The following is a 25,538-nucleotide window of genomic DNA, read 5'->3' as shown; positions in this document are numbered from 1 at the left end:
TTTTCAACTTCCACCATTTGATCCTTGGCTCTGCCCTCACTCTCTTCCTCTTCTTGATCTCCAACGTCATCCTACAGACCACCATCCTATGCTGCTTAACTACACTTTCCCCTGCCACCACTTTGCAGTTTTCAATCTCCTTCAGATCAACTCTTCTGCATAGAATGTAATCTACCTGTGTGCATCTTCCTCCACTCTTGTACGTAACCCTATGTTTCTCCCTCTTCTTAAAATACGTGTTCACCACAGCCATGTCCATCGTTTTGGCAAAATCCACTATCCTCTGACCTTCTTTATTCCTCTCCTTGACACCATACCTACCCATCACCTCCTCGTCTCCACTGTTCCCTTCACCAACATGCCCATTGAAATCTGCTCCAATTACCACTTTCTGTCCCTTGGGTACACTGTTCATCACTTCATCCAACTCACTAAAAAAATCTTCTTTCTCGCCCATTGCACACCCAACTTGCGGTGCATATGCACTAACAACATTCATCATCACACCTCCAATTTCCAGCTTCATAATCATTACTCTGCCTGACAATGATTATATAGCACATTTCCATACAAACAATGTAGCTCAAAGTGCTTTACATGATGAAGAAAGAGAAAAGACAAAATAAATAATTAAAATTAGGGAACACTAATTAACATAGAATAAAAGTAAGGTCCAATGGCCAAGGAGGACAGAAAAAACAAACAACAAAAAAAAAAAAAAAACTCCAAATGGCTGGAGAAAAAAATAAAATCTGCAGGGGTTCCAGACCACAAGACCGCCTAGCCCCCTCTAGGCATTCTACCTAACATAAATGACCTCAATCAGTCCTCGTTGTATTCAGGGTTCTTGTGGAAGAATTTGATGATGATGGTCATGTGTACTTCTAGCCTTTATTCCATCAATGTAGGAACAATACATTAGAGAGTCAGCTCAGGATGGACAGTTGGGAGACAAAGTCGGACAGGCAAGATCGTGTTGGTTTGGACATGCGCAGAGAAGAGATGCTGGGTATATTTGGAGAAGGATGTTAAAGACAGAGCAGCCAGGCAAGAGGAAAAGAAGGAGGCCTAAGAGAAATTTATGGATGTGGTGAGAGAGTACAAGTAGGCGATGGGTGTGACAGAGCAAGATACAGAGGACAGGAAGATATGGCAAGATATGTGGCAACCCTAAGTTTAAATGTTTAAAGTCTAAATATTATAGTGCCCAATATTGATCCTTTGGCCTTTACATGGCTCTGTTAGGTGTCTTGCTATCCTTAAAAGGACTGCTCACCATTGCCGCACTAGTTTGAATTCGTGTTTGTGATATTGAAGTCTTGCCTTTTTAATAGGCACCCCTGCCAGTAAAGAATCAAATATCAAAATTATTATCATAATTATGGTTAGTAACCAAAAAATAGCACAAAATGACACTTAATATTCCTAAATTACCAGTCATCATTTTTTCTACATTTTATGGAAAGCAGGAACTTTGAACTCTTGTACCCATTAGGGGGTGAACACCTGGGGTCGGCTGAGGTGGCATACACAACTTTAAGTCCTTCTAATCATTTTTACTGGAAACATTTATTGGTTTACTCTTTATCATAAGGGTGTTAATCTCCTGCACAAAAATATCGTCAAAAGATGGCCGTAAAAAGTGAGGGTGTTTGGGTTTAGAGTAGTAACAAAGGGGAAAAATCCCAAAAAGGTTTTCCTGTACAGGAGAGTCAGGAGATGCTGGACACAAAAAACACTTAAGTGATTTCAAAGCTTTCATAAGTAATTCTTATACTTAATATTTCTTATTCATAACACTTTAAATGTGTTCAGTTTCAATCATAGGGGTTTTGCTATATCTGTTTGCTTTCTTACCCAATCATGCAGAGAAACTGATCTGTGTATTTATTACCAAATAATTTGATTACTTCATTGCAGTGCCAAGGGGGCTCAGTACCTTCATTTTAAAATGATCCAAAATTCTACTGCAAGGTGCTCAGCAGGAGGACTGCTTATTATTGCAGGTTTGTTTTTTCTCTTACGTCTAATAATGTCTAGGTGTTGAAAGACGTACTGCAGTTGCTCTCGCAAGAAAAAAAATAGGCTCTATTTACATATATTTCTTTAGCCGACAGCTTTATCCAAGGTGACATACAACATTTGAGATACTGTTGGTTACGTGTTTTTTTTTTCTCTCTAATTGAAGCACAGACAGGTGAAGGTAACTCGCTCAGGGTCATACAGTTTCAGTAGTAGGATTTGAACCCACAGCCTCAGGGTTTGAAATCCAAAGCCTTAACTAGCACCAACACACTACAATAAAGATATATTTATGCATTCTAGTGGCATTGAGCACAAAGCGACATGTGACCTTTGTTTAAAATTATAGCAAAGAACAGCTTCTTTCAATGAAAGAATTAAAGTCAGTGAAAAAATAAAATAAGTCAATTATATAATATTATTAAGTAGCATAATCAACTGTCAAGTTAGAACAGAACTTGTCAGTTGCAGTACATATTTATAGCCAACTGTGCCCTGTGGTGGGCTGGCACCCTGTGTTGGCTGGGATTGGCTCCAGCAGACTCTGTAGTTAGGATGTAGTGGGTTGGATAATGGATGGAGGCATTAATCAGATTCAGCCTCCCATCTTTATTTGCTAACATTGTCTCAGTAAGTTGCTCAGTTAGTCACCCTTTGGGACATGGGAGAGATACTAGAGTTAGAGAAGATGGTCATCCTTTGCTGCACTTGCACACTTCTCTTGCAGAATCTGTAATTTCGGGCAGAGACTGTCACCTTGGCTGTGCATGGACTCTCGGTCCTCTACAATATCTGACTTCACAGAAACTTTATTAAAGAGTGTTGCACTGCTGATGCAATTGTGTGCATTGAGCCATGGTGTAATTTGACATTGTGACTTGCACGTGGCAGGAGGCAAAGCTAAGTCATGGTGCTCCTGAGAGGATGAAAAAGAAAGAAAAGTATCTCAGTATAAAAGCAAGGAAGCCACAGATGAGCCAAGCAGCACATTAAAAAAAAACAAAACAAAAAAAAAACTTTATAAATCCCTTATTGGTGGGTGCCTAAAAAAGAAGATTGCTGTACTATTAATATGTATTCCCATTTAATCTCCTGCAAATCATAGTGTTAAATGTTCTTATTCAAATAATCAAATATTACCTTTTTCTGTTAATCATTATGTAGCAATTTACCTACTGATAACAGATTTCCTAAGTGTAAGAACATAAGAAATTTGACAAACGAGAGGAAACCATTCATTCCTTCATGTTAGTTTGTTTAGCTAATAGCTAAGCTGTCCCAATATCTCTTTCAGATTTTTCTTCAAAGCCTGTCAATGTTTCTGCTTCAATTACATGTCTCAGTAGTTTGTTCCTGAGTCATACAACTCTTTGTGCAAAGAAGTGCTTCCTGCCTTCAGTCCCAAATGCACTTCACACTGGTGTCCTCCAGAATGTGATTCCCCATTAAGCAGAAATAATTCTGCTGGATCTATTTTATCAGTTCTTTGAGAATTATAAACACCTGGATTAAGTCTGCATGCAGTCTCCTCTGCTCAAGTCTAAACAGGTTTACTTCTCTGAGTCTGTCAGAGTACAACATGTCCTTAAGTCCTGGGATGCACTTGTTTGCACTCCTGTACACAGCTTCAAGGGCTACTTTGTCTTTTTATAGCATGCTGGCTAGAATAGCACATAACAAGGGGGGCTCCGCCCCCTGCTCGCTTCGCTCGCCTACCCCCGGCGTTGGGTATCCTGAAATACATTAGTCGAGCTCGTTCGTTTTGGAGCCGTGCCCGCTTTGCTTGCGGCATTTCAGACGCGTGTTGTAGGCGCCTGCGTCCATTGATTTTATCCAGGTGGGCTCGTGTTTGTATCGTTGAGCTGTATTGTGTTTGAATTTGGTGTAAAGCGTTCAGCGGTTTGTACAATCCCAAGCAGCACATTATTCCTAACTTCACTCCGCAGTAGTGCCACTCACAATATGGCGGTGACGCCTGCGCCTTCACTCCGTTGTGGACCTGTGGGGCCTCCGTAGCCTCTTCCATTTGAATCTGGGCTGCAGCGCAGAATCCTCTTTTTTGTGTGGCCGTGTCGGTGGTCGTTAGCTATGGGCGCGTTGTTGCTTCATTTCTCATTCACGTCAGTTGAGCTCTTTCGTTTTTGGGCCGTGACTCCTTCGTGCGCGGTGGATACGACTTCGCTTGCGGTGTTTGAGACGTGCGCTGTACGCACCTGCGCAGTACGTCTCATGGTCCCATCGCCGTGTACCTGCGTCCATGCCATCCAGTTTACCATTCTCGGTTAGTAATATGGATACTCCAGACGTGGTTTCACTGGTGCATTTGATAGTCTGAGCATAATGTCACTTGATTTATATTCAAGTTTTAACTATATAACCTAGCATTTTATTTGCTTTTTAATAGCTTCTGCAATGCTTTGATGATAAAAATATTGTCAACATAAACTCCTAAATCTTTACCAGATGTTGCTTCCTGTATGACCGTGTTTTCCACCTTGTATTTATAATTTAAATTCTTTTTGCCCACATGTAGCACTTTTCTACATTAAACTGCATTTTCTAAGCGTCCACCCTATTCTGAAGCTTCGCTGGGTTTTTTAAAAAATTGCTTTTACTGCCTCCTTGGTGTCTGCCGTTCCTACAATTTTAGGGTCATCTGTGAATTTTACAAGTTTACTGACTATACCAGAGTCAATGTCATTAATATAAATCTAGAAAAAGTAGCAGACCAAGTATAGACCCCTGAGGTACTCCACTGATGACCTCACTCCACATGGAGCGTTCTTCTCTCATACATACTCTGTCTCCTGCTGATTAACCAACATGAGTTCCAGTTTTGTAGGTAAATAATATAAACAATTAAGTTATTTCAAAGAAACTACAGGACTTCATTTATTTCGGTGACTTGTCAACTGTGGATGGTGGTGCAGCGGAATCAGCAGTAGTGATATGGGAATGCGGTGCATGATATGCATTCTGGTAGCTTTCCCCTATTGTAATTTCTATAAAGAAATTCTTTTGTATTGATTTGTAAAGATGAGGTAAAATTAGAAAGTAGTGACTTGCAAAAATGAAATGGGTGTGCTGATTAAGGAAAAAGAGATTGGTGAAACTGAGGTAGAAAGTGATAAGTCATGTGGTGAGTAGAACAAGGTGAAGGTGGTTATGGCCTGTGGTATGATCCATCCATACATTTTCCAACCTGCTGAATCCAAATACAGGGTCACGGGGGTCTGCTGGAGCCAATCCCAGCCAACACAGGGCACAAGGCAGGAACCAATCCCGGGCAGGGTGCCAACCCACCGCAGCTGTGGTATGATTACTTCTTTTAATTAACTTGACTCAGGCCCCATAGTTTTCTTTTTCTTTAATTAGCAGCCAAACAATAATGAGACACAAAACATGCCACCACATGACCAGCTCCCCTGTGCCCAGCACATAATATCTGAAATTAAAGAGAGGTGATGGTCTTGGTAAGGTTGATCTCTCAGGTCACCAAAACATTTTGACGGTGCTCTTAGAACAGAAAGTTTTCAAAATGTGTGCTGTGGCAGAATGAGAACAGCAACAAGCCATGGAATTAAACAACGGGTTTAATTAACAGCAAGAAGAATTGGCTTCTCATTAAGAAAGTGATTGGAGTGAAATTGGTTGGAGTTTGAAGCCCCAGTTTAGCTGGTCATCTGTTAGCTCGTTTCACATCTCATTTCAGCTTGGCTGTCATTTAATGAAGAAAGGAATCAATTCAGAGGGCTGAACTCTTCTAACTGGGCTATTAAAGTGATGGGGAAAAAGTTAATTAGCAGTGAAAACTGGTCACTGATTAGGAAAAGGGTTAGAATGAAAACCTGTAGCCACTGCGGCACTCCAGGCCCGGAGTTCACCACCCCTGGCCTTGTCGTTAGTGTGTTGGCCTTTAAATCACTTTATCATTTTGCTCCCTCTCTCTAACTTTCAGTGTGACTGTGAATGAACCACTTCACCTTCTTTGGCCCAACTTTTGAAACATATCTGGGAGAACTGTGCTACAGCCATGTACTTGTAGACATATTTAAACAGTTTCCTTGAAGGAAGATATATAAAAGCCAGTTTGTTTGATATACTGTACTGTAAATGATGATACTTGTTGGCACCAGCTCAACAGCTATGAATCAAAGGTGCACACATACACTTTGTTTAAAGTGATGTCACTTTAAGGCAACGAGCTTCATGTGTAATAACAAAGAAGTATACAAACAATATTTAAATAATGAGGATTCTAGCTAGTTAGAAAACCAATGGTATGAAATGGTGGTTATATTGTTTTCATCACCACTAACATCTTGAAAATGCATGGAAGCAATGTAATGAAAAAAAATACACTAGCCTAGCCAAAGATGTTTACTATAGTTTAAACCTGGCTATGGATTCCACTTCCTTATTTAAATCTACTTGAAACATTCAAAATAATACCCCGGGTGATTTGAGTCTAAATTTATAACAGCATTTAGTATACATCTTTTTAATTAAAGGCAGACCAAATCTTAGCCTCAAGTTTTTGTCTTGTATTAGTGTGCAACTTTGGGAAAAATCCAGTGAGGACACTGGACACAAGGAGTTGGGATAGCAAATTTCAGAGTACACTGTTTGTCACGCATTTCTCTAGACATTGCAGAAAGTGGAGCAAATTTTACATCTCTTGTTTTAGCATTGTGAGCCAAGCCCTGAGGGATTTGAGGCAGTCAACACTTTCCACTGCTGTTTGCTCTTTGTTGACTAGGATGGGGCCCTGTCTGTGTCTCCTGAAGTCCACGATCAATTGCTTGATCTTGGCAACACTACTTTGTCTAATCTGCAGCCTCATTCCTGTTTGTATTCTAATCATTGTTAATCAGCCTAGTCACTTACTGTGGTGTCAGCAGCAAATGCAATGACGAGGCTGCTACTACTAGGTAATGGCCGATTACTGTTTAGAGCTATGGTATTAATTTGATGGGACTTAAAGTGTTTAAAGTTTATGTGGATGAGACTTTGATGGCAATATTGGGAACCTGTGGTTTGAGCTTAAAGTATCACAATAAAAATAAAGGGAACAAATGTGCTGAAAATGGAATGTTAACACCCATAAGCCATTCATGTACAATATGTAGAGCACAGATAATGTCATCAATTGATCTGTTATTACGATAGGAAAACCAGAAAAATGAAAAGAGTGGGTTGAAAAAAGTATGGATGAAAGATAAATTTATTGCAAACTCGACATAAGAATAAGTTAATGACTACACATTATTTATATAGAAATTGCATCTATCCATTTCATTTCAGGATTGCAGATAGCATGGGCCTACCCCGGCAGCAAAATGGGTACATGACAGAGGTCAATGCAAGACGGAATACCACATTCGACAAACACACTCACTCATACTGGACCAGTTAAGATTTGACAGTTAATCTAATAGAAAATACCTATAATGAGAAAAAATATTTTTTTTGTTTTTGTCATTAGAGTAATGATGTAAAAATGTATTAAAAATAAATACAGTAGAAGAGTTTCAGGCTACTATTCTCTTTACATAAAATAGAATCTAAAAATGCAAATTTATTTAACTATAAAAAATGTATTATAAAAATGCAGCTTGTTTACAATAAAGGAGCCCTTTAATCTAAGAAGTCTCATTTCTTTTTGCCCTTCTTGCCCTTTTTTCCTTTCTTCTTTGTTGATCCTGACCAGCCAAAGCCCCGGAAATTTAAGCAGTCTGCAGCATCGTGAGAAATGTAGTAGGCATTCTGCATGGCAGCAGGACTCAGGATATCCACTTCAACCTTTGCTGCGCTTGCACTTTTTGAGCGCTTTTTAGATGGCTTCTTCTTCTTTTTGGTAACATTTGCGCTGTGAGACTTCTGTTTTGGCTGAAATGACAAATTCATGTAAGTAACTATTTTTTATTGATTAAGTTAATAAACTTTCATGGAATTACATTTATACCAAAAAACAAGATAAAAACTAAACATGTGTTACACAATGCCACCCAGCTTAATAATATGCATCATTCACCTACAGAAAATAAGCATTGGCTATAAAAATAGTTCTGGTGAAAGCATATTTTAAATATAGAAACAAGTTTTTGAGAGTTTGCCTTACCTAATATGCGACATACAATAAATGGCTGCCTAGGACCCAGTTTGCGTACCAAGGGGTGCCCCTAGAAAAATACTAGTCTTGTTCTGTTACAGATGTAATCAATGTCATCAAACAGTATCAATCATGAGCAGAGAAGAGGAAGAGGTAATACAAGGAAAAGAAAAAAGATGTTAAGCTTTTTCCCAGTTTTAATGATAACTTTGTTCAATAGGTTTTTGCTTGTAGTAGGAGAACCAAGGTGAAACGAGAAGTGCTACCACTTAGCTGCTCTGGAAGGGGAAGGCATGTCTATTCAGATGGTTGTCTATAAATTACTACAGTTGGATCTGCAGATGTTAATCCATACATCATTTATGAACAAGGAAGTTAAGTATTTATGTAGGAGCATCTACTGATGTTTAGTGCAGCTGCATACTACCAATAGGCAACACTGGGCTTCCAAAAAGGAATGGTAGAAAAATTGTACTAATTAACATACACAGTATATTTGAGGCAGCAGAAAGTATCTCCAAAAGAACATCAAATTTATACTGATACCATATAAAAGAAATCACAGCTCTACATAATAGGGCAAGAGGCATTCCTGTTCAGTTTACAAATATGGATAGGGATGCAGGGAAACAAGGATGTTTGTGTGTCTAAATTGGGGGTGGCCAACTCTGATCCTGCAAAGCCACAGTGGCTGCAGGTTTTTCTTCCAACCCAGTTGCTTAATTAGAATCCAATCCTCACCAATAACAGATCTTATTTAATTATATGGCTTGTTAGGGTTTTAACTCTGCTATGTCAGTTCATTCTTAAATCATTGATTTTTCCCCCCCCTTTCTAATGTTACATGTATTGTCCAAGTGATTTGAAGCCTAAAGAGTAATTTTCAGTTCTTCACTTCCTGTTCAGTTTCCTTCTGATTACTTAAAGAAAATGGTGAATGATGAATACACACAGGTGTAAATGGAGACAAGCTAGATGTAGAACTGCTGGTTCATTTGTCATTTGAATCTTATTGCTAAAAAGGAGCCGGTAAAACAATGAATACAGCTGTAAAAGACTAAAATAAGCAAATAAGGGTTCAAAATCTTAACAAGTGTGATAACTAAAATGAAGCAGAAAAATGTCACTAAGCAATAAGTGCTTCATCTGCAATGAATAATTTCTCATGATGAAATTGGGTTGGAAGAAAAACCTGAACCCACTGCATCCCTCCAGGACCAACATTGCTTAGCCCTGATATAAAGGGTCTGAGTTTTAAATTGCAAATAAATTAAATGAAGGTAATTAGTAGCAAAAACTAGTCACTAATTAAGAAAATGGTTCGAATGAAAACCTGTAGACACTGCAGCTCTCCAGGATCAGAGTTGGCCACCCCTGGTATAAATGATAAAACTCCCAGCAGTACTACATACTTAGAAAATTTAAAAGAAAGTGGTTTGCACAAATCTCCTTATCGTACCCACGTGAATAAGCTCTGCCTGCAAATGTGAACATTCACTTCACTGTTTTGTAGGATAGTAATGTTTTAGCAGACATACAGTATGAAAACTACCCAGTATTTCAATATATCCATGTGATTTTGTTGTCTGTTTCTAATTTAGATCAATTGTGTTGCTTTTCAAATGTGTTTTTGGTTGAAATTGCAATGAAGAGTGATGGAACATGTGATGGAACATGAACTGGAAGCAAGTGCCTTAAGTATAGCCAAATCTAACATTTGCAGAGTTAATGAAAGTATAATATACAAGATACTGCGGTGGGTTGGCACCCTGCCCGGGATTGGTTCCTGCCTTGTGCCCTATGTTGGCTGGGATTGGCTCCAGCAGACCCCCGTGACCCTGTGTTCGGATTCAGCGGGTTGGGAAATGGATGGATGGATAATATACAAGATATCTAAAGTGTCAAACAATATCACAAGACAAACATTTAAAAGAAAGAATTTTCTGTTTTTATTCTCATACCATAAGGATATCTTCAAGTCAGATACTTATTTCCAAATGCTTTTCTGAAATAAAAAAACAAAACATGCATTGAGAAGGAAAATAAGCCATTCCTGATCAAAAAAATAAACTAAAGAGACTTTTCCGCTATAAACAGTAAAAAAATTTTTACACACAAGTCCATTTTTATATACTGTACTACTATTTCTAGTAAGGGATGCAGATCATAAGAAATGAAATGTTGATAATTCATGTTCCTTTTTAGTTAAGAGTCAATAAGCTTTATAATATTTCATAGTAGATGAACATAGGATTTTCATAAGATCTGGAGACTTTTCAATATTTTATCTTAATTAATTAGATGAGTTTCTAAGTGGACAACATTTGGTAACTGGTTCCTTATATTTTCAATTAAATAAATACTTCACAGTTTTAGTGATATGAAAGAAACACAGGACTATATTGTAATAAGATGCTTCTGCACATTATTTTTTATTATTTGATTAATGCTTTTATCCACTACAATTTAAAACAGCTGAGATACAATTGCTAACATTGCTTTTGTTTTTCCACTTGGAATACAGGTAGGTGAAATGACTTGCTCATGGTCACAGAGTGTCAGCAGCAGAATCTGAACCCTTAACCTCAAGATTTGAAATTTTCACACCTGTGGCATTGATATTATTATGCAATTAAGGTTGAAGTATACATAATTATTCCACAGTGGCAAATTCATTTGGCCATGTGTTACAAATAAATTGGAAATACTGGTAATATCATAATAAGAAGAGCTGCACTGGTGCCTCACAGTAAGGAGAGCAGGGTACGTGCTCTGGTCCCTCAAAACCTTGCTGAGGTTTAAGCAGGTCTAGAAAACGGTATGGTATGGTACATAATAAGGAACATAAAAATGCACCATTAGATGAAACCCTCACTGTTAAATTTGTACTGGACAGACTTATCAATTAAGACAGTGGCAGAGGTAACATTCAGTCTGAAAGGGAGGTGCAGAAGGATTGTCAGGAGTCAGGCAGAAGTTGTCAAATAAATGTCATAACCATTAACCAGAATCAAGATCAAAACATAGGTAGCTAATAAATCAAAACCAAACAAAATGCAAAAATGTCTTTGTTTTTTAAATGGCGAAGGAGCAAGTCTTTTTGTGAGATCTTTTCTTTAATAATTCAAAGTTCAAACAACTATAAGAATGCACCTCAATCTTTTTTATCATCCAGGTGATAATGTTACATTCTAAAGACATTTGACTAACAACAGCATCATTGCTGTAATAAAATATAGTAGCATCCATGAAAAACTACAAACAAAGTGGCAATGGCAGTATTAAATGACAAACAAAATTGTGCTATGATGATGTCAAGAATAAATAAATTGCTAAATTTTATCAACAAAACCAGCAAGAAAAACAATTAACAAAAAGGATAGGCTCCAGCTGCCTCTCCACCCTGCCTTGGACAATGGATGGAGGAAAAGATACCAAATCAAGTAAAAGAATTATTTATACTGACATAGCATGTCTATTTAGTCAGCCCTTTAAAGATCTTGCTGAGCTATTATTTAATAATTGCTGTGGGTCCAAATGATCAGTTGTACCGTGCCATTTTTAGTCTGCACCATTGGATTCTCTCCTGACAAACTGCTGAAAAGCAACCTACAATGCAGAAGATGAGCAGGATTCTTATAAGTTTTATGACATTTTTATTTGCATGGAATTTGATTTGGCGAAGTTCATAAAAATAAAACTAGTATGAACATACAAAATAAAGACAACAGTTGCCATCCTTCCCAAACAACACAACCAACCAGTTTTAGTACAAATGCATATAGATAATTGACAGATTAGTGCAGATGGCTCTTAGGTTTGAGATGTTCACAAATTCCAGTTAATTTGGAATATGGACTGCATATAGCAGACCTACTGATGTTTGATTGACCACAATCACTCTGCTTATGGTTGTTTTTCAGTTTAAATTTATCTTTAGTCCACATTTCCAAAAACACCAATCAGAGCAAAGTACAGAACATTCTGCAATACACACAAAGAGAGCATTTATAAAACACAACTGTCAATGCTAAAGCCATTTAGGTTAAGAAAGAAAAACAGCCTCTGTGAAACTATCCTAACTGTAGTAAGAGCATAATGAGAAAATCTTGACTGACCATCACCCTGGCTTCCTAAATAGTATGTATCATGTACAGTAACCAGTCCTCCTATCTTTCATTTTCTTCATTGTTACCTAAATTAAGTTATTAGAGTATCCTTTGAAATGAACATCACATCACACTTAAGGTCATGTATAAAAATTCTGTTCAGAGCAGCTGCTCATTTTGCTGATTTTTAAGGCTCACAAAAAGAGATATGGGCAGATTACAATGAGACAGGAGTTTAAGTAGCCAAGACTACTTGACATGTATGGTGTTTTATTAGTATTGTTGTCAGTAGGAAGACAGTATTAACAACTGTGAATAAAACTACTTAAATATACATTCTGAATCAATACAGACAAGCAACTCAAGAGCATTGGACTAAAATGGGAGATTCCTAGAAGTAAGATGCTAAAATTCAAAGATAGCTTTGGTGTTTAGGCTATAGTGAATAAACTTAATACGCTTAATAAGACTTTTTGTAAATAAAATGGTGCAAAGAACACAGCTAGCAGTGAAAAGAAAGTCATGGGGTTGGCTGAGTCAACCTTCACCTTACTGTATCTTTAATAAGTTTATAGTATGTGTGTGACACACACTAACAGTAGTGAGTCTACAGCTCTAAATTTTCCTATTCCATGGTGAAAGATTTTTTCAGCTCTTATCAGTTATGGTGTGGGTGGGATATATTTTACTAACACAGTGTAGGTCTATTGATTCGCTCATATGGCAAGGTGGATGCTAATAAATACGAGTGATTATCTTTATCCTATTTCTATCCAGACAGTAGAGAAGTCTGTCATGATAACAGTGACCACTTGTGCTTTATTAATTGAAGGAAGTATGGGCTAAAGTGGTTTCAAAAAATATTATCCCAGTTACCAGATCTCAACCAGATAAGCAGAAACCCTGGTTTCTTTCCAAAAATGTGTGCATACATACTCCCTAGTCAGTTTGGCGGGGGCCCAGAGTCACTGCCTGCAAGCATTGTAGATGGAATCAAGTAAAATTTAGGCCACACTGTATAAAATATGCAATTTCAATACAAGTGAATACATACTGTAGCTGCAAAGTGGCAAGCACTGCTGCCCAATGGATCTAGTCTCCAGGGTTTGAGACTTGTGCCTGGTCAGTGCTCTGTGAGGTTTCCATATTCTACCTGCATGCTTATGTGGATTTTCCTATCACATGTGCTGGAGAGGTTAATCAGTGATTCAAATACAAGTATGGGTGTTGGACTGAGTGGGCTCTGCATTAGACTGACACTCTGTCCAGTGCTGATTTAGGCTTGCACCCTATACTACTGTGAAAGGTTGACACCCTTGACGTGCTGAATTGGATTAAGCAGGTTTGAAACTGCAACGCTGTTGCCTAGACAATGCAAGTAACAATTGCACTGTAATTTGTACATTTGACAATAACCTTGAATAAAAATATTTGTCAGTTCTCAAGTGTTCAGTAGTTGTATGCTTCACAGAATGTGTGACATAACAATCTCAACATGGACTGGGCAGTAGAGAAATCCCACAAAACCATTGCTGCCCCACAGCTCTAGATGTGTTGGCCTGACCATTGTCATCTAGAATTGTCCATATTATCCTAAAGCCAGCGTGGGTGATTTTCTGCAGGTACAATAACTTTCTGTCATTGTCAGTTAGTGGACATACATGTTATTCTGGCTGTAGTATACCCTGAATTGAACTGGTGTTTTAAGTTTGGTACCTGCCTTGCATCAGATGCAATCAAACCCCCATGGCCTACTTGTGAAATAATTGGTTTAAAAAAATATACAGGTGGATAGTCAGAAAAGAAAACAAGTATTAATACATTAAGCATAACTTGTCTTTGAATATTAGACGGTTATTTGAAATCTTATTTATGCCCAAACAGAACTGAGTTAAAGGGGTTTGAGAATGTTGTGTTCATAAAATAATCCATCCAACCATTTATTGCCCGAACCTGCCAAATCCAATACCTTCTGTCTTGGGTACAGCACCAGTTCCAAGATGGGAACCATCCCTAAGTGGGGTGCCAATCCATAACCGGGCAAGTCACCCACACACGGACACTACTGACCAATTAAGTAACATAACCTGAATCTCTTCTGAATGTAGAAAGAAACCAGAGAAATCTGTTGACTTAAAGAACGTGCACACTCAGTAGTGGATCTCTGAAGCAGCAGCGATGCTCATTTAAAAGGTCATTGACATGGTACAATACAATACAATGCACGCTCATGTTTGACCATAACAAACGAGTACTCTAGCGTTGACCATGTTTCAACTTTCAAAGCTCAGCTCTGATATAAAATAATTGGCTCCAATCACTGTTTCCGAAAATAACGCCACACGGAACACCCTCTGATGTAGACAGTTTTCTTTACCCGGTATGTCGAGGCTCCCGTGCACTTTTGTGGGTGCTCACCACGCATTTCCTCTCGGGGTACTTACCCAAATCTGTTCGGAGTGCTGTGCTGCCTGCCTGCTCACCGGAAACTTGTGTTGTTTCGGATCTGTTACTATGGAGACGAGAACGCTTCAGACACGTAGCCTTTCCTTCGGCGGGATCGTGAAAATCTAAAGGGAAAATCTGAAGGCAACCAGAGAGAGCGAGGGGAGGAGATCAACAATCGCTTTATCGTGAGCCCCCCCCGAAACATTTAACCATTAATCGACACAGGCGTCGTGTGCTACAAGAGTTACGAAAGAAAAGTCGGATACAATCATTTACTTTTACCACTTTATTTGTAAAGAAAAATAACATTATTGATAATTGCACGAAATCCATTTAATATGAGCTTCACATTAATCAATGCGTCGTCAAATGAATTCGCCGCATAAGACACTTAAAAACGAGATACAAAACAAATTGCACTTAAAAATACAGAACACAACGCATTGAAAACAACCAAGCAAAACTTCACACCATTTACAAAAATGAATTCCCAGCATGTGTCTTATCAAAGTGAATTAAGCACACAGTAAAATGGCATAGGTCCTTTCACACAAATCAACTTTGGCTGTTATACAGCGCTCATCTCAATTACTTTCACGCACAACCTATTGCCTCGTTTAGATTAATTTATTAGGGGTAATACGTGTTTCTGCAACATAATTGCACTTAATCCAACAAAATATGCTGCAATTATGAAGTTTAATAATAAATTCACAACACCATAAGGCATAATTCTATTGCTCTTTTTAACGTTAAGACTGCACATAATGAAACAACACTTAACTGTACAAACAGATGTGTATAAAAAAGAAAATAAGGATATATGGCAGTTACACTGTGAAAACTTTATTTGAAGCATTCCTACCTTGTGGACTGGGGACTGCATTTAATCCTTCAAAATAGGATAAAAAGCAGGACAGCACACAACAAAATAAACTGCATGGTTCAGCAAGTCAAAACACAAGTTTCCTAACACTCAAACTGTGTTGACGTTTTTAGTGAATCCTTTTAAAATCTTAACTACAGATTCAATTTTGCCATTACTATTGCTAGAACAATATATTGAACTTACTTTAAACTGCAGCATACTGTGTTGGAACAAATGTAAATGTAAAATAATTACAACATTAAAATCTCTGTATTTCAATTTCTAAAAGGAAATCAAAAAGATTTAATATGGAGTCATTATATGCATCAATTTCACTTACTAGATGTTACAATATTAAAAATTACTATAGTATTTTAGTATACAAAAACTTCTTAAAATAGCATATTAATGGACAATCTCAACAGTAAAATATTTGTCAGGAATCAGGGCCAAAGAGAATGATTTGCCAGAAGTCCAATTGTTACACATATAAAAACTACAGATGGATTACTGCATAACAGATGAGGCAGGTCTGCTATAAAAAATAAATAAAAATGACACTAAAAGCAAACATCTTAATATAAAAAGCTCTTAAACTTAGTAGTAAAGATATTAAAAATAAAAACCCTGACTCGTAATGTATTGTGTACTTTCAATAAAACAGGGAATAAATGTCACTATATGTCACTGCCACAAACTGGAAGGCAGACATGTAAATTATTTTTTCTATTTTATTTAAAAATACTTTAAAAACATTTTGAAAAAAATGTAGAAACATCTGACACAATATTTTTTTTCCTAACCATGCAGTCTTGTTCTTCCTATAAGAATATTTTTTAACTCTTTTGTGTTGTGACTTCTGTTGAGAACGTAATACACACTGCTTTCAGTTATATTTTTCATTGGCAACAGCGGCATATCTATTCTCTGCATACTGACTTAGTAAAACAGGAAAGCTGAAAGTGTAGAAAATTAAAATTTTGTGCTTTTTTTCCTTTCAGCTTATACATTTTATAATACAGTAGAAAGGCTAACAGAGAGCTCAGCAATTATATGAGTCTGTTTTTGTATACAAAGTAAGCAGCCATTGACCAGTCCAAGCTATTGAGGACCAAAATGTACTTCTAAGTTGTTATTTCCCCTTCACTAAATTACCTGGATAATTTATAACACAGGTGAAAATAAGTTGGGAAATCAGTTGTGAAACACAACACATGCCCTTGTATTAACTTCTAATTTAGCACACACTTATCAAAAATACATTGATTGATTATAATCTGTGTGTCATATGGGCACAGAGCCAATCTGTGGGTGCCAGAATTCTGGCTGGGTTGTAGGGGGATCAAATACTTATTCACTCAATGACATGCAAATCAATTTATAACTTTTACGTAATGTGTTTTTTTCTGGATTTTTGGTTGCTATTCTGGCTCTGCCCATTAAAATGAAACTACCATAAAAATTCGAGACTGTTCATTTCCTTTTAAGTGAATAAACTTACAAATTCAGGAGGGGAACAAATACCTATTTCCCCCACTGTATATATATGAAACTAATACATCTTTTGCAGGCAGATTGAAATTCCATAGATATTAATAAAACATAATCCAGATAATTAAGTAGTAAAATATAAAAAATGTAACCCAAAAATATAATATTACTTAACAATTTAGTTGTTACATTTATAATGTGTTTTGGTTTCTAATTACTGCAAAGGCATTTTAAATATTCATTTTTCTAAGGTGATTGTCTACATAATAACAAATATCTAAAACACTGACTTTGTCATATTGAGGAAAAAAATGTTTTTTCATTTGGATTTAATGAATAGGCATGATTTATTTAATTGTTATTAAAAACTTTGTTGCCCTCCCCCCACCATAATATTCAACTTCTCTTTGGTTCCATGCTTTATGCAGCCTACAGTATACAATAGTATCTAATAGAATCTCATTAGAAAATAAAAACCCATCGTTGAAACAATGTTGGAAGGAAGATCTTGTGTTTCTAATAAGAAGTGTAAAGCCCTCTTCCAATGTTATATTCCTAATCAAGTGGTTCTAGTCGTTCAATGACAAAATGTAAAATATGACACTGTAAACATGTCTAAGATCAGTCCTCTAAGCTCTTCTCAAGATTAGACACCACCTGTGACAAATCCTATGAGGCACCAACCTTCCTCAACTCTATTATACTGGTTATCCATCCATTTTCCAACCCGCTGAATCTGAACACAGGGTCACGGGGGTCTGCTGGAGCCAATCCCAGCCAACACAGGGCACAAGGCAGGAACCAATCCCGGGCAGGGTGCCAACCCACCACAGATTATACTGGTTATCCATTTCTATAAGCTATCAGAGGCCCCCAACACTGTATTAAATCTCACTCTCTTCCTTCTCTCTTTGGGGTTGCCCTGGATCATAAAAACTCTCCTGAAAAATCATTCTAACACAGTTGTTTTGTGTCAATTTTAGCTCACAGGCTAATCTTGGTGATGTGGAAGAGACGTGTACTCTAATCTGATCTGCACTTGCTTAGTGATGTACTGTACTATCTAAAATTATTCAGTTTACTCAATGAAGATCAATGCAGTTGTTTTACAAAATATAGCAGCCTGTCATAGATACTGAACAACTGTACACTTTTAATCTCTGGGCAGTTTCAGGTCTTAGACATTTCTCTTTTGTTTTTTCCTTAATATACCATTTTTGGAAAAAGCAGATTTAAGGAAGAACGGGAAAAAGCAAAAGGAGTAAAAATACGCATAGCAATGAATATTGTATAAACAATATAAATGTTATTGTACTGCTTTAAAAACTGAATAAAAAGATAGCAAAAATCTATACTGTATAGTTTATGAGGCTTTGGCTTTTTGACACAATTGAATCTTCATTTTGGGCCAATCTGTTTTCACTATTCATGTATGTTTAAAATACTACCATCCCAAAAACACAATTAATACTGGTTTTCTGATGTGACAGTCTAACTGTATGGCACTGATATTTAAAATCTGATGCTGTGAATGTGTAAATATTATACCTGGTTATCACATTTACCTAGAAAAATCTTTTTGCACACAGTCACACTATGAAGGAATAAAAATGGACGATTAAAAGAGAAGTGAAAGTAGTAATGAAAGTGTAGGAAAAATATGGATAAAAGTGGTATGTTTTCTTTTATCATGCAATGATAGTAATGTATTTGATAAGTGTTATCTCTAGAGGCAATTCAGGCATGCAAAGCTATAAAAAATGCCACAGGGTTTAGCTATAGGAGCTGCTGATGAAAGTAATGCTGAAGGTCTAACTATTCTGTCTCTAGGAGTTCTTCCCACTTGATTGGCTGGGAGAATACTTCTCGCTCCAGCCACATTTCATAACTATAATGAAAGTCCTCAGGAAGGTCAGTTTTCTGTCCCAATACACTCTGAAGGCAGTTGTCAACTGGTGTGAACTCAGTCTTTTGGTTTTTATCATATCTTCGATTGTTAAACTTCTCAATACTCTCTCTCAAAGCACATTCTTCTGCCTGGAAATCCCAAGGGCGGGCATCAATATCTAAAACAAACAAATGCATATATTTAAAATGTAAATATTAATATTAATGCTTGTGAAAAGCATTTTTTGCTCTAATTTTAATAGAAGAATTCCATCTATATTTCTATTAATTTTCTGACCCCACAATTTCTTTCCCAGCTGCAGTAGGTAAGAGTTAAGAACCAACTCTGAATGAAAAATCAGTCACAGCTAGACCCACTCACAGACATATCCACACAGTTTCCAATAAACCTAATAAGCATATCTTTGCAATATGGGATAAGAAACATAGTAAATTGTCGAAACCATGGGGGACACAAAGATAAAATGTATACTACACAGACAGTGACCAGGCTAGAAATCAGAATAGGCTCCATGCTTCCCAAAATATAGCACATTTAATGTAATACTCAAGTTGCATACCATAAACTTTCTGAAATGTTATAATTTGTTAGGAAACTTGTTACCAGACTCTCACATAACAAATTTTCAATTTCCATTTCCTTCATTTCTCATTTTTGGTGAACATTTTTTGTAAGGACCAGTATCAAAATGTATGTTAAATCATCCAAAATGAAATGGATAGACACAAAAATTAACCAGGATCTTAAAAACAATTGTCAACTGCTTTTCTGGATGAATGCAGTCATTACTACCTGGAACTGAATATCCGGTGGTAACATTATGGTGAGCGATCTGACTAGAAAAACATGTGACTACCTGATGAGAGCCAGAAACACAAGCAAAAGGTCTATGAATTCTAAATGACACACATTAATGCATCTTCAGATTGGACAAACAGTTTCACGCAAAGTTATAGTTGCAGGTGCAATCCTAGAAGCTACCAGCAAGCCCGCGATTCTCGAAAGAATCGCAAATCCAAGAATGGCAAGTAGTTTCTGTTCCCTCCGATATTTAGATGGATGAAATACAATGGAGGGTGGGTGCATCTGGGGAAACATTATTTAATTAAATAAGCATATTTGTACTAAAGCGGTTTTGTTTTGTGGAGCCGTGATTCCTTTGCCTCTGCTGACACCGACTGCCGGCACAGTGGATTACAGCAAGTGTAGTTTCCAGGTTGTGTTGTTCGGGTGCCACCCACTGACTGTGGGAAGCCGCATGGTTTGACTCTGGGGTGCTGAGGGGCTGTGCGCATGCGCCTCGGTGCGTCTGGTGTCCGGAATGAAAAGCAATGGAGGGTGGGAGCGTCCTGGTAAAGTTTTCCTTGAATTATAGATATTTGTACCATCATTAACTAATTTATTAAAACAAACATGGAATTGTAATTGTCACATCATGTAAGTCTAAAATGTCTTTGAGTTGTTGCACTTATAAGTAAAACCAATGTCCACGCGTTGGAATTTAGGTTGGTTGGTTCCATCAGTACGTAAATGCATGACAATATCGCGGTAAAATGGAGGCTCACCGTCTTTACTTTGAAACACAATTGCCACTTCATTAAAGATGGGAACATTGTATCGTCTCGGATCGTGTTCTTTGTCCTTTATTAGCACTAAGGCAATTTTAGTTGGTGCCACACCGTCCGCCTGTGCTTTTGTATTGGCTTCTTTGTCAACCTCATGTAGTATCTTAATAGAGTTAGCTAATGGGTGATTGTTTATGACTTCAGCTACGTTTCTCATTATCAGCTCTGTGCATTGCTTGTTTTCAGGAAGGTTCATTCGTTGATAAACTGCATCATCTAGATCTAACACGTATATTTGGGCAAATTTGCGGTGGTGATTTGGCTCAGGGAGCACTGTTCCAATCCGATGCAATATTTGTCCACACACACGAAAGCAGTATGGGCCATTCCCAGGTGGTGGCTTGATATTTACCCTGGTAGATACAAAAGCAAATGAATTATTGTAGGATCTAATGCATTCCATAAAGCTTTTACTTTCGGGTACATTGTTAGTCAAAAGCATACGTAAATATTCAGGATATTCATCCAAAGGAGGCAGCTTATGACTGCAAATGACATTCATTAATCCCAATGAATCCTCATGAATAGTGGACTCATTATAGAATGTGTTCTCAGCTAACTGTCGGAATTGTTCAGCGTCTGTCCGTCGTTCCTGTGTTCGGCGGGGTCTTTGTTGGAATACTGAACAACTTTGTAGCCCTTGTGCAATTTAGTTTTGGATCTGTGCCTCTCTTGCATGTAGTGTTTCAGAAACGCGTTGTAGGCGCCTTTGAGCTCTGTGTTGTTGGAGCCGTGACTCCTTTGCGTCCGCTGTTTCAGAGGCGCGTTGTAGGCGCCTTCATTCATTTTGTTTATCCATACGGGCTCGTTTTTGTATTTCCGTTACTTGAGGTGTTTCGTTTTGGAGTCGTGACTTCTTTGCTTTGGTCTCGTTTTTGTTTCTCTGTTACTGAATTACCGTTATGTGATTCAAACATGCCACACAGACTGCTGGCACATACATACCGTACTACTGACTCTGGGAGGCCGCTGCGTTTGACTGTGGGTTGTGGTGTTTGGGCGGTGTTTGGGTGCCACCTACTGACTCTGGGAAGCCACTGCGTTTGACTCTGGGGCGCCGCAGTGCACTGCGCATGCGTATCGGTGCATCCGTGCATAAATTAAAACTGTGGTTTAGTAATATAGATCTGCTCAATATAAAAGTCTATACGGAAATGTATAAATGTAAATTTTATATTAATAGACTTACAATATCCATTACACTCTAGTTATACCATATCTTTCAGGTTTCTTTACTGAAAGACACATTTTTGTGTACTGTTGTCCCAAACTGTCAAACCTCTTGTGGTTACAACTCGCTAATCAACTTCCTTCGGGATTAATAAAGTATGTATGCAAGCATCTCTATCTATCTATCTATCTATCTATCTATCTATCTATCTATCTATCTATCTATCTATCTATCTATCTATCTATCTATCAGTTTGAGGCTTAAATTTGCATGCATCTGTTACAGTAAATGAGTGCTTTCAGGACATTTTGCCAAGGAGTACTAAATAATTAAAACTTGTAATTTTCTGACATTTGGAGGTGAGCAATTCCAACTTCTACTGTAGATGAATGATCCTTGCTGATTTAAGTACCCCATCCTGTATTTATAATTCTTTATGAAGAAATATTATATAGTATTTTGTATTTACTCTTAGCCAGCAGCTAACAGAAAGGGTATGTTTTAAATAAATCACTGACAATAGTTTTATAAATTCTCTTTGTAATTTTATATATGCCTATCAAGTCCGTTCTTATTTTTATGGTTGCAGGGCCTAAATGACAACGCCACTGATATTATTTTGGTGATTTTGATGGATTACCCAGTAACCAATGGGTGCCAAGAAAGAAATGGCAGTACAGGCCTGAGACAGGGACCAGCAAAATACTAAAAGAGAAAAGAGCTGCCCACAGTGGTGATACCAGTGAAGGAGAAAGGTCGCCAGTAAAGGAAGTCAGGTTAGGCATCAGGGAAAGAAGCAGAGGAGTACGAGTTTGGAGGAAATGTATAGTTTTGCCAAAGTGATCTGCAGGACAAACAACACAGCAAGGATCAAAAACAATACCCGACTCTTTGAAGAGTGAAAAGAAGTTAAGGATCTATTATAGGATGTCAATGATACTCCTAGCTGAAGGGCAGGACATTTTCTTGATCTAGGAGTTGGACTAAATACCCTTTTACTGGTAGGGTGTGTTAGTGCTGGCAGGAAGCTTGTAATTATCCTGCAGTTCTTTAAATCACAGCAGATTGTCCCTTAATTAAAGGAACTGAAAATAAACAAATTGCTCAAGTGGCCTAGCACTTTAAAAGGTGCTTGAGGATCAGAGGTCACCATAGGCAACTACCCCTAATTCCAGATGTGGTTTTGGATTTAGCCAGAATGTCTCCTGGAGTGAAGTTAAAGTCATCTCTGTTTCAATAATCCTTAACGTCTGATGACGGTGCACTGCCCACTGAAAGGAAGACCAGAGGCTAGACTACAGCAAGTGAGAGAGAAGAGAGAGAGAGAGTGGGAGAGAGACAGCTAGACAGTGAGAAAGATAGAAAGAAGGAAGGAAGGTGAAGAACAGAGTGATTACTGAGGTAATGTATAGACCTGTAAGTCAGATGTATTGATTACAAATACATTTGCGGAATTTCAAGGTTGTAGAAATTAAAGAAAATACTAATTTACTGATATCACAGAATGCATCACTGTTTTGAGCCATATTCCTCACCATTTCCATATGCCCAGTCATCATTGAGACGGTGGCGTACTTTTTGGTAGATTGCAGACATGGTCTTCATGTTACTTTTTCTCCACTGGCGCCCAAGGTATTTAGTTTGTATTTTTAGAAGTTTCAGAACATAAAGCTGCATCATTGCTTGCTTTGCCTTTAAGGCTCTTTTAAGGATTGGTGCAGACTTAAAGACCACTAGCATCTACACAGAAAAACAGAAGATAATCAGCTTTTTACTCTTTCTGACTGTATTTTTTTTATTTTGAATTATAAGTTTAAACATTTTTTTTACATTTATACAAAGTACATTTAGGGTAAATATTAAACAAATTGTTTTCCACACAAAATGTGCTACCTGTGTAAAGAAAATGGCATATAATATTTTTAATTCGACACTAGCCACTGCTGGACAAACTACAGTGTTCATTATTGATTGTCTTCCACCATATCCAAAAACCAAGTAAAAAGAATTAACAGAGCTAATACAGTATTTTTTTCCTAGATTACAAAACAAGAACTTCACCATTGTTCTTGAATGTTTCCATTTTGTCAGCTTATTAAGAATGCGTAGTAAGTTAATGCAGGAGAAGAGGTTTCGCCAGCAAAATTGATTATTGTCTCCTACTTCCTGCCAAGACAGAAAAAATGTATTTAAACACTCTAAATTTGATTCCACTCTATTAAAGCTGATTATCAAAAACTCAATATACAAGTAGCATAAAGCACATTAAAAAAACAAAGATTCTATGCAAATACAGGTTTTCAGAACAATAGATGTGTTTAGATATTCTTTAGTTTTAAACAAGTTATGCAGAGTGTAAATGTTTTGTATTTTACAAATTAAAACCTGTGATTACTGCAATTTATTTAACTTTAAGACATAATATTAAAATGTAGTTTGCAAATTCCATACTTCCAAATCCCATTTAAATTAATCAAAATAAAGAGTTTACTCTGTGAAAGAAAGTATTTTGTATTTGGATTGTATACTGGTTATTGAGCAAATATATCAGTGCAAATATGGGGAAAATGATTAGCCTGCAAAAGCAGAACCAGTAATTGATATGTGTTACACTAAACATGTTTCACAAACTCAATAAAAATACATAGTACATATTAATACAATACATGTAGAAAAGGATAATGACATTTGTTCCCAGAATAATAAGCAATGACTCACTATAACTGTCAACAATTTTAACTTGAGAATATGCAAGTTCCTCTAATAAGGACCAGTGTCAATGCAGCTGTGTGCATGAGTATACCCTGTGATTGACTGGTACTTGATCTGCAGTAGTTTACTGCCTTATGCTCAATGATGCTAGGTAGACTCTTGACTAAGTGGACATACTGTAGGAGTTAATTTCTTTTTCTTTTAAAGCTTTTCCCACTTTCATGTGGGGTATCTAAATTGGATTTCATATTGGATCACATACATACACCCACTCACCTTCTCTCACTTTCACAGAGTTCATTTAGAAAGTTTCCAATTGACCTAACCTACATGTCTTTGGAATGTAGAGAGAAATTAGGGTAGCCACTCAGAGAAAAAAACAAATGGTAAATGTGAACCCAAGACTTTGGAGCTGTGAGGAAGCAGCACTAAGTGTCAACATCTAGCTATGCAAAAACAAATGTATATATAAATTATAATACAGATAAACAATATTTAAAGATATTCTTTTTCTTTACCAAGCTTTCTGCTGTTAACTCTGGTAACTGATGAACCACACAGTATGGGTAATCCAGAATAGAGATACTACAAACAGATAAAAGAATTGAGTTAGAATTAAACATGCAACTATTGTTCCATCAGATAAAACTACAACCCGTATAGTGCATTAGTTGACTGTGATTAATGACAGTCATTAAAAGATGTTTTTTAAATAAACACATGCAATCACATCTTTATACAACTGGTTGGTTCCTGTCTTGTGCCCAATGCTGCAGTGATAGGCACCATCACTACATGCCCCTGAACTGGAGAGGTAGATTCTGAAATGGATGGTTGAAAAGCTCTGTTTAACAAAAATGTTCAGTAAGGTAGTCTGAATTACTCTCATATAGCACCTTAATTATGATCGAGTATTCCCTCAACACCAAACCACAATAAACAGCAAAGTCAACTGATGTGTGCATTTCTGAAAATACAGATTACAGCAATCCATTACAAAGCCTTTAGAATTAATTTGGATTGTCAGGCACTGTTTTTTCATGGTTCAGTTAATTGTTTTCAATACAAACA

The 25,538-nt window shown here is 37.2% G+C and overlaps 2 protein-coding genes across 3 annotated transcripts in view; both read right to left on the bottom strand.

Moving 5' to 3' along the window:
- Positions 1-7,599: 7,599 nt before the first annotated feature.
- LOC114646453 (small lysine-rich protein 1) lies at positions 7,600-14,812 on the bottom strand. Its single transcript, XM_028794652.2, has 3 exons — positions 14,688-14,812; positions 10,096-10,139; positions 7,600-7,911 (listed from the first exon to the last, which is right to left on the bottom strand). The coding sequence occupies exons 2-3, from the start codon at positions 10,096-10,098 to the stop codon at positions 7,675-7,677; spliced, it is 240 nt and encodes a 79-aa protein (XP_028650485.1). The 5' UTR covers positions 10,099-10,139; positions 14,688-14,812; the 3' UTR covers positions 7,600-7,674.
- Positions 14,813-14,962: 150 nt separating this feature from the next.
- Positions 14,963-25,538, bottom strand: part of strip2 (striatin interacting protein 2) — a 173,651-nt gene continuing 163,075 nt past the window's right edge. For both annotated transcript variants that reach the window (XM_051923656.1, XM_028811371.2), the window contains 5 exons: positions 24,986-25,052; positions 23,817-23,921; positions 23,291-23,495; positions 17,882-19,116; positions 14,963-17,745 (listed from right to left, as the gene is read on the bottom strand). In XM_051923656.1, the coding sequence (XP_051779616.1) occupies positions 18,866-19,116; positions 23,291-23,495; positions 23,817-23,921; positions 24,986-25,052 (628 nt within the window). In that variant the 3' untranslated portion in view covers positions 14,963-17,745; positions 17,882-18,865. The remainder of the gene's footprint in view (positions 17,746-17,881; positions 19,117-23,290; positions 23,496-23,816; positions 23,922-24,985; positions 25,053-25,538) is intronic.

Source organism: Erpetoichthys calabaricus, chromosome 1, assembly GCF_900747795.2.
Source record: "Erpetoichthys calabaricus chromosome 1, fErpCal1.3, whole genome shotgun sequence".
Taxonomy (NCBI): domain Eukaryota; kingdom Metazoa; phylum Chordata; class Cladistia; order Polypteriformes; family Polypteridae; genus Erpetoichthys; species Erpetoichthys calabaricus.
This window is presented reverse-complemented; position numbering and strand designations above follow the sequence as displayed.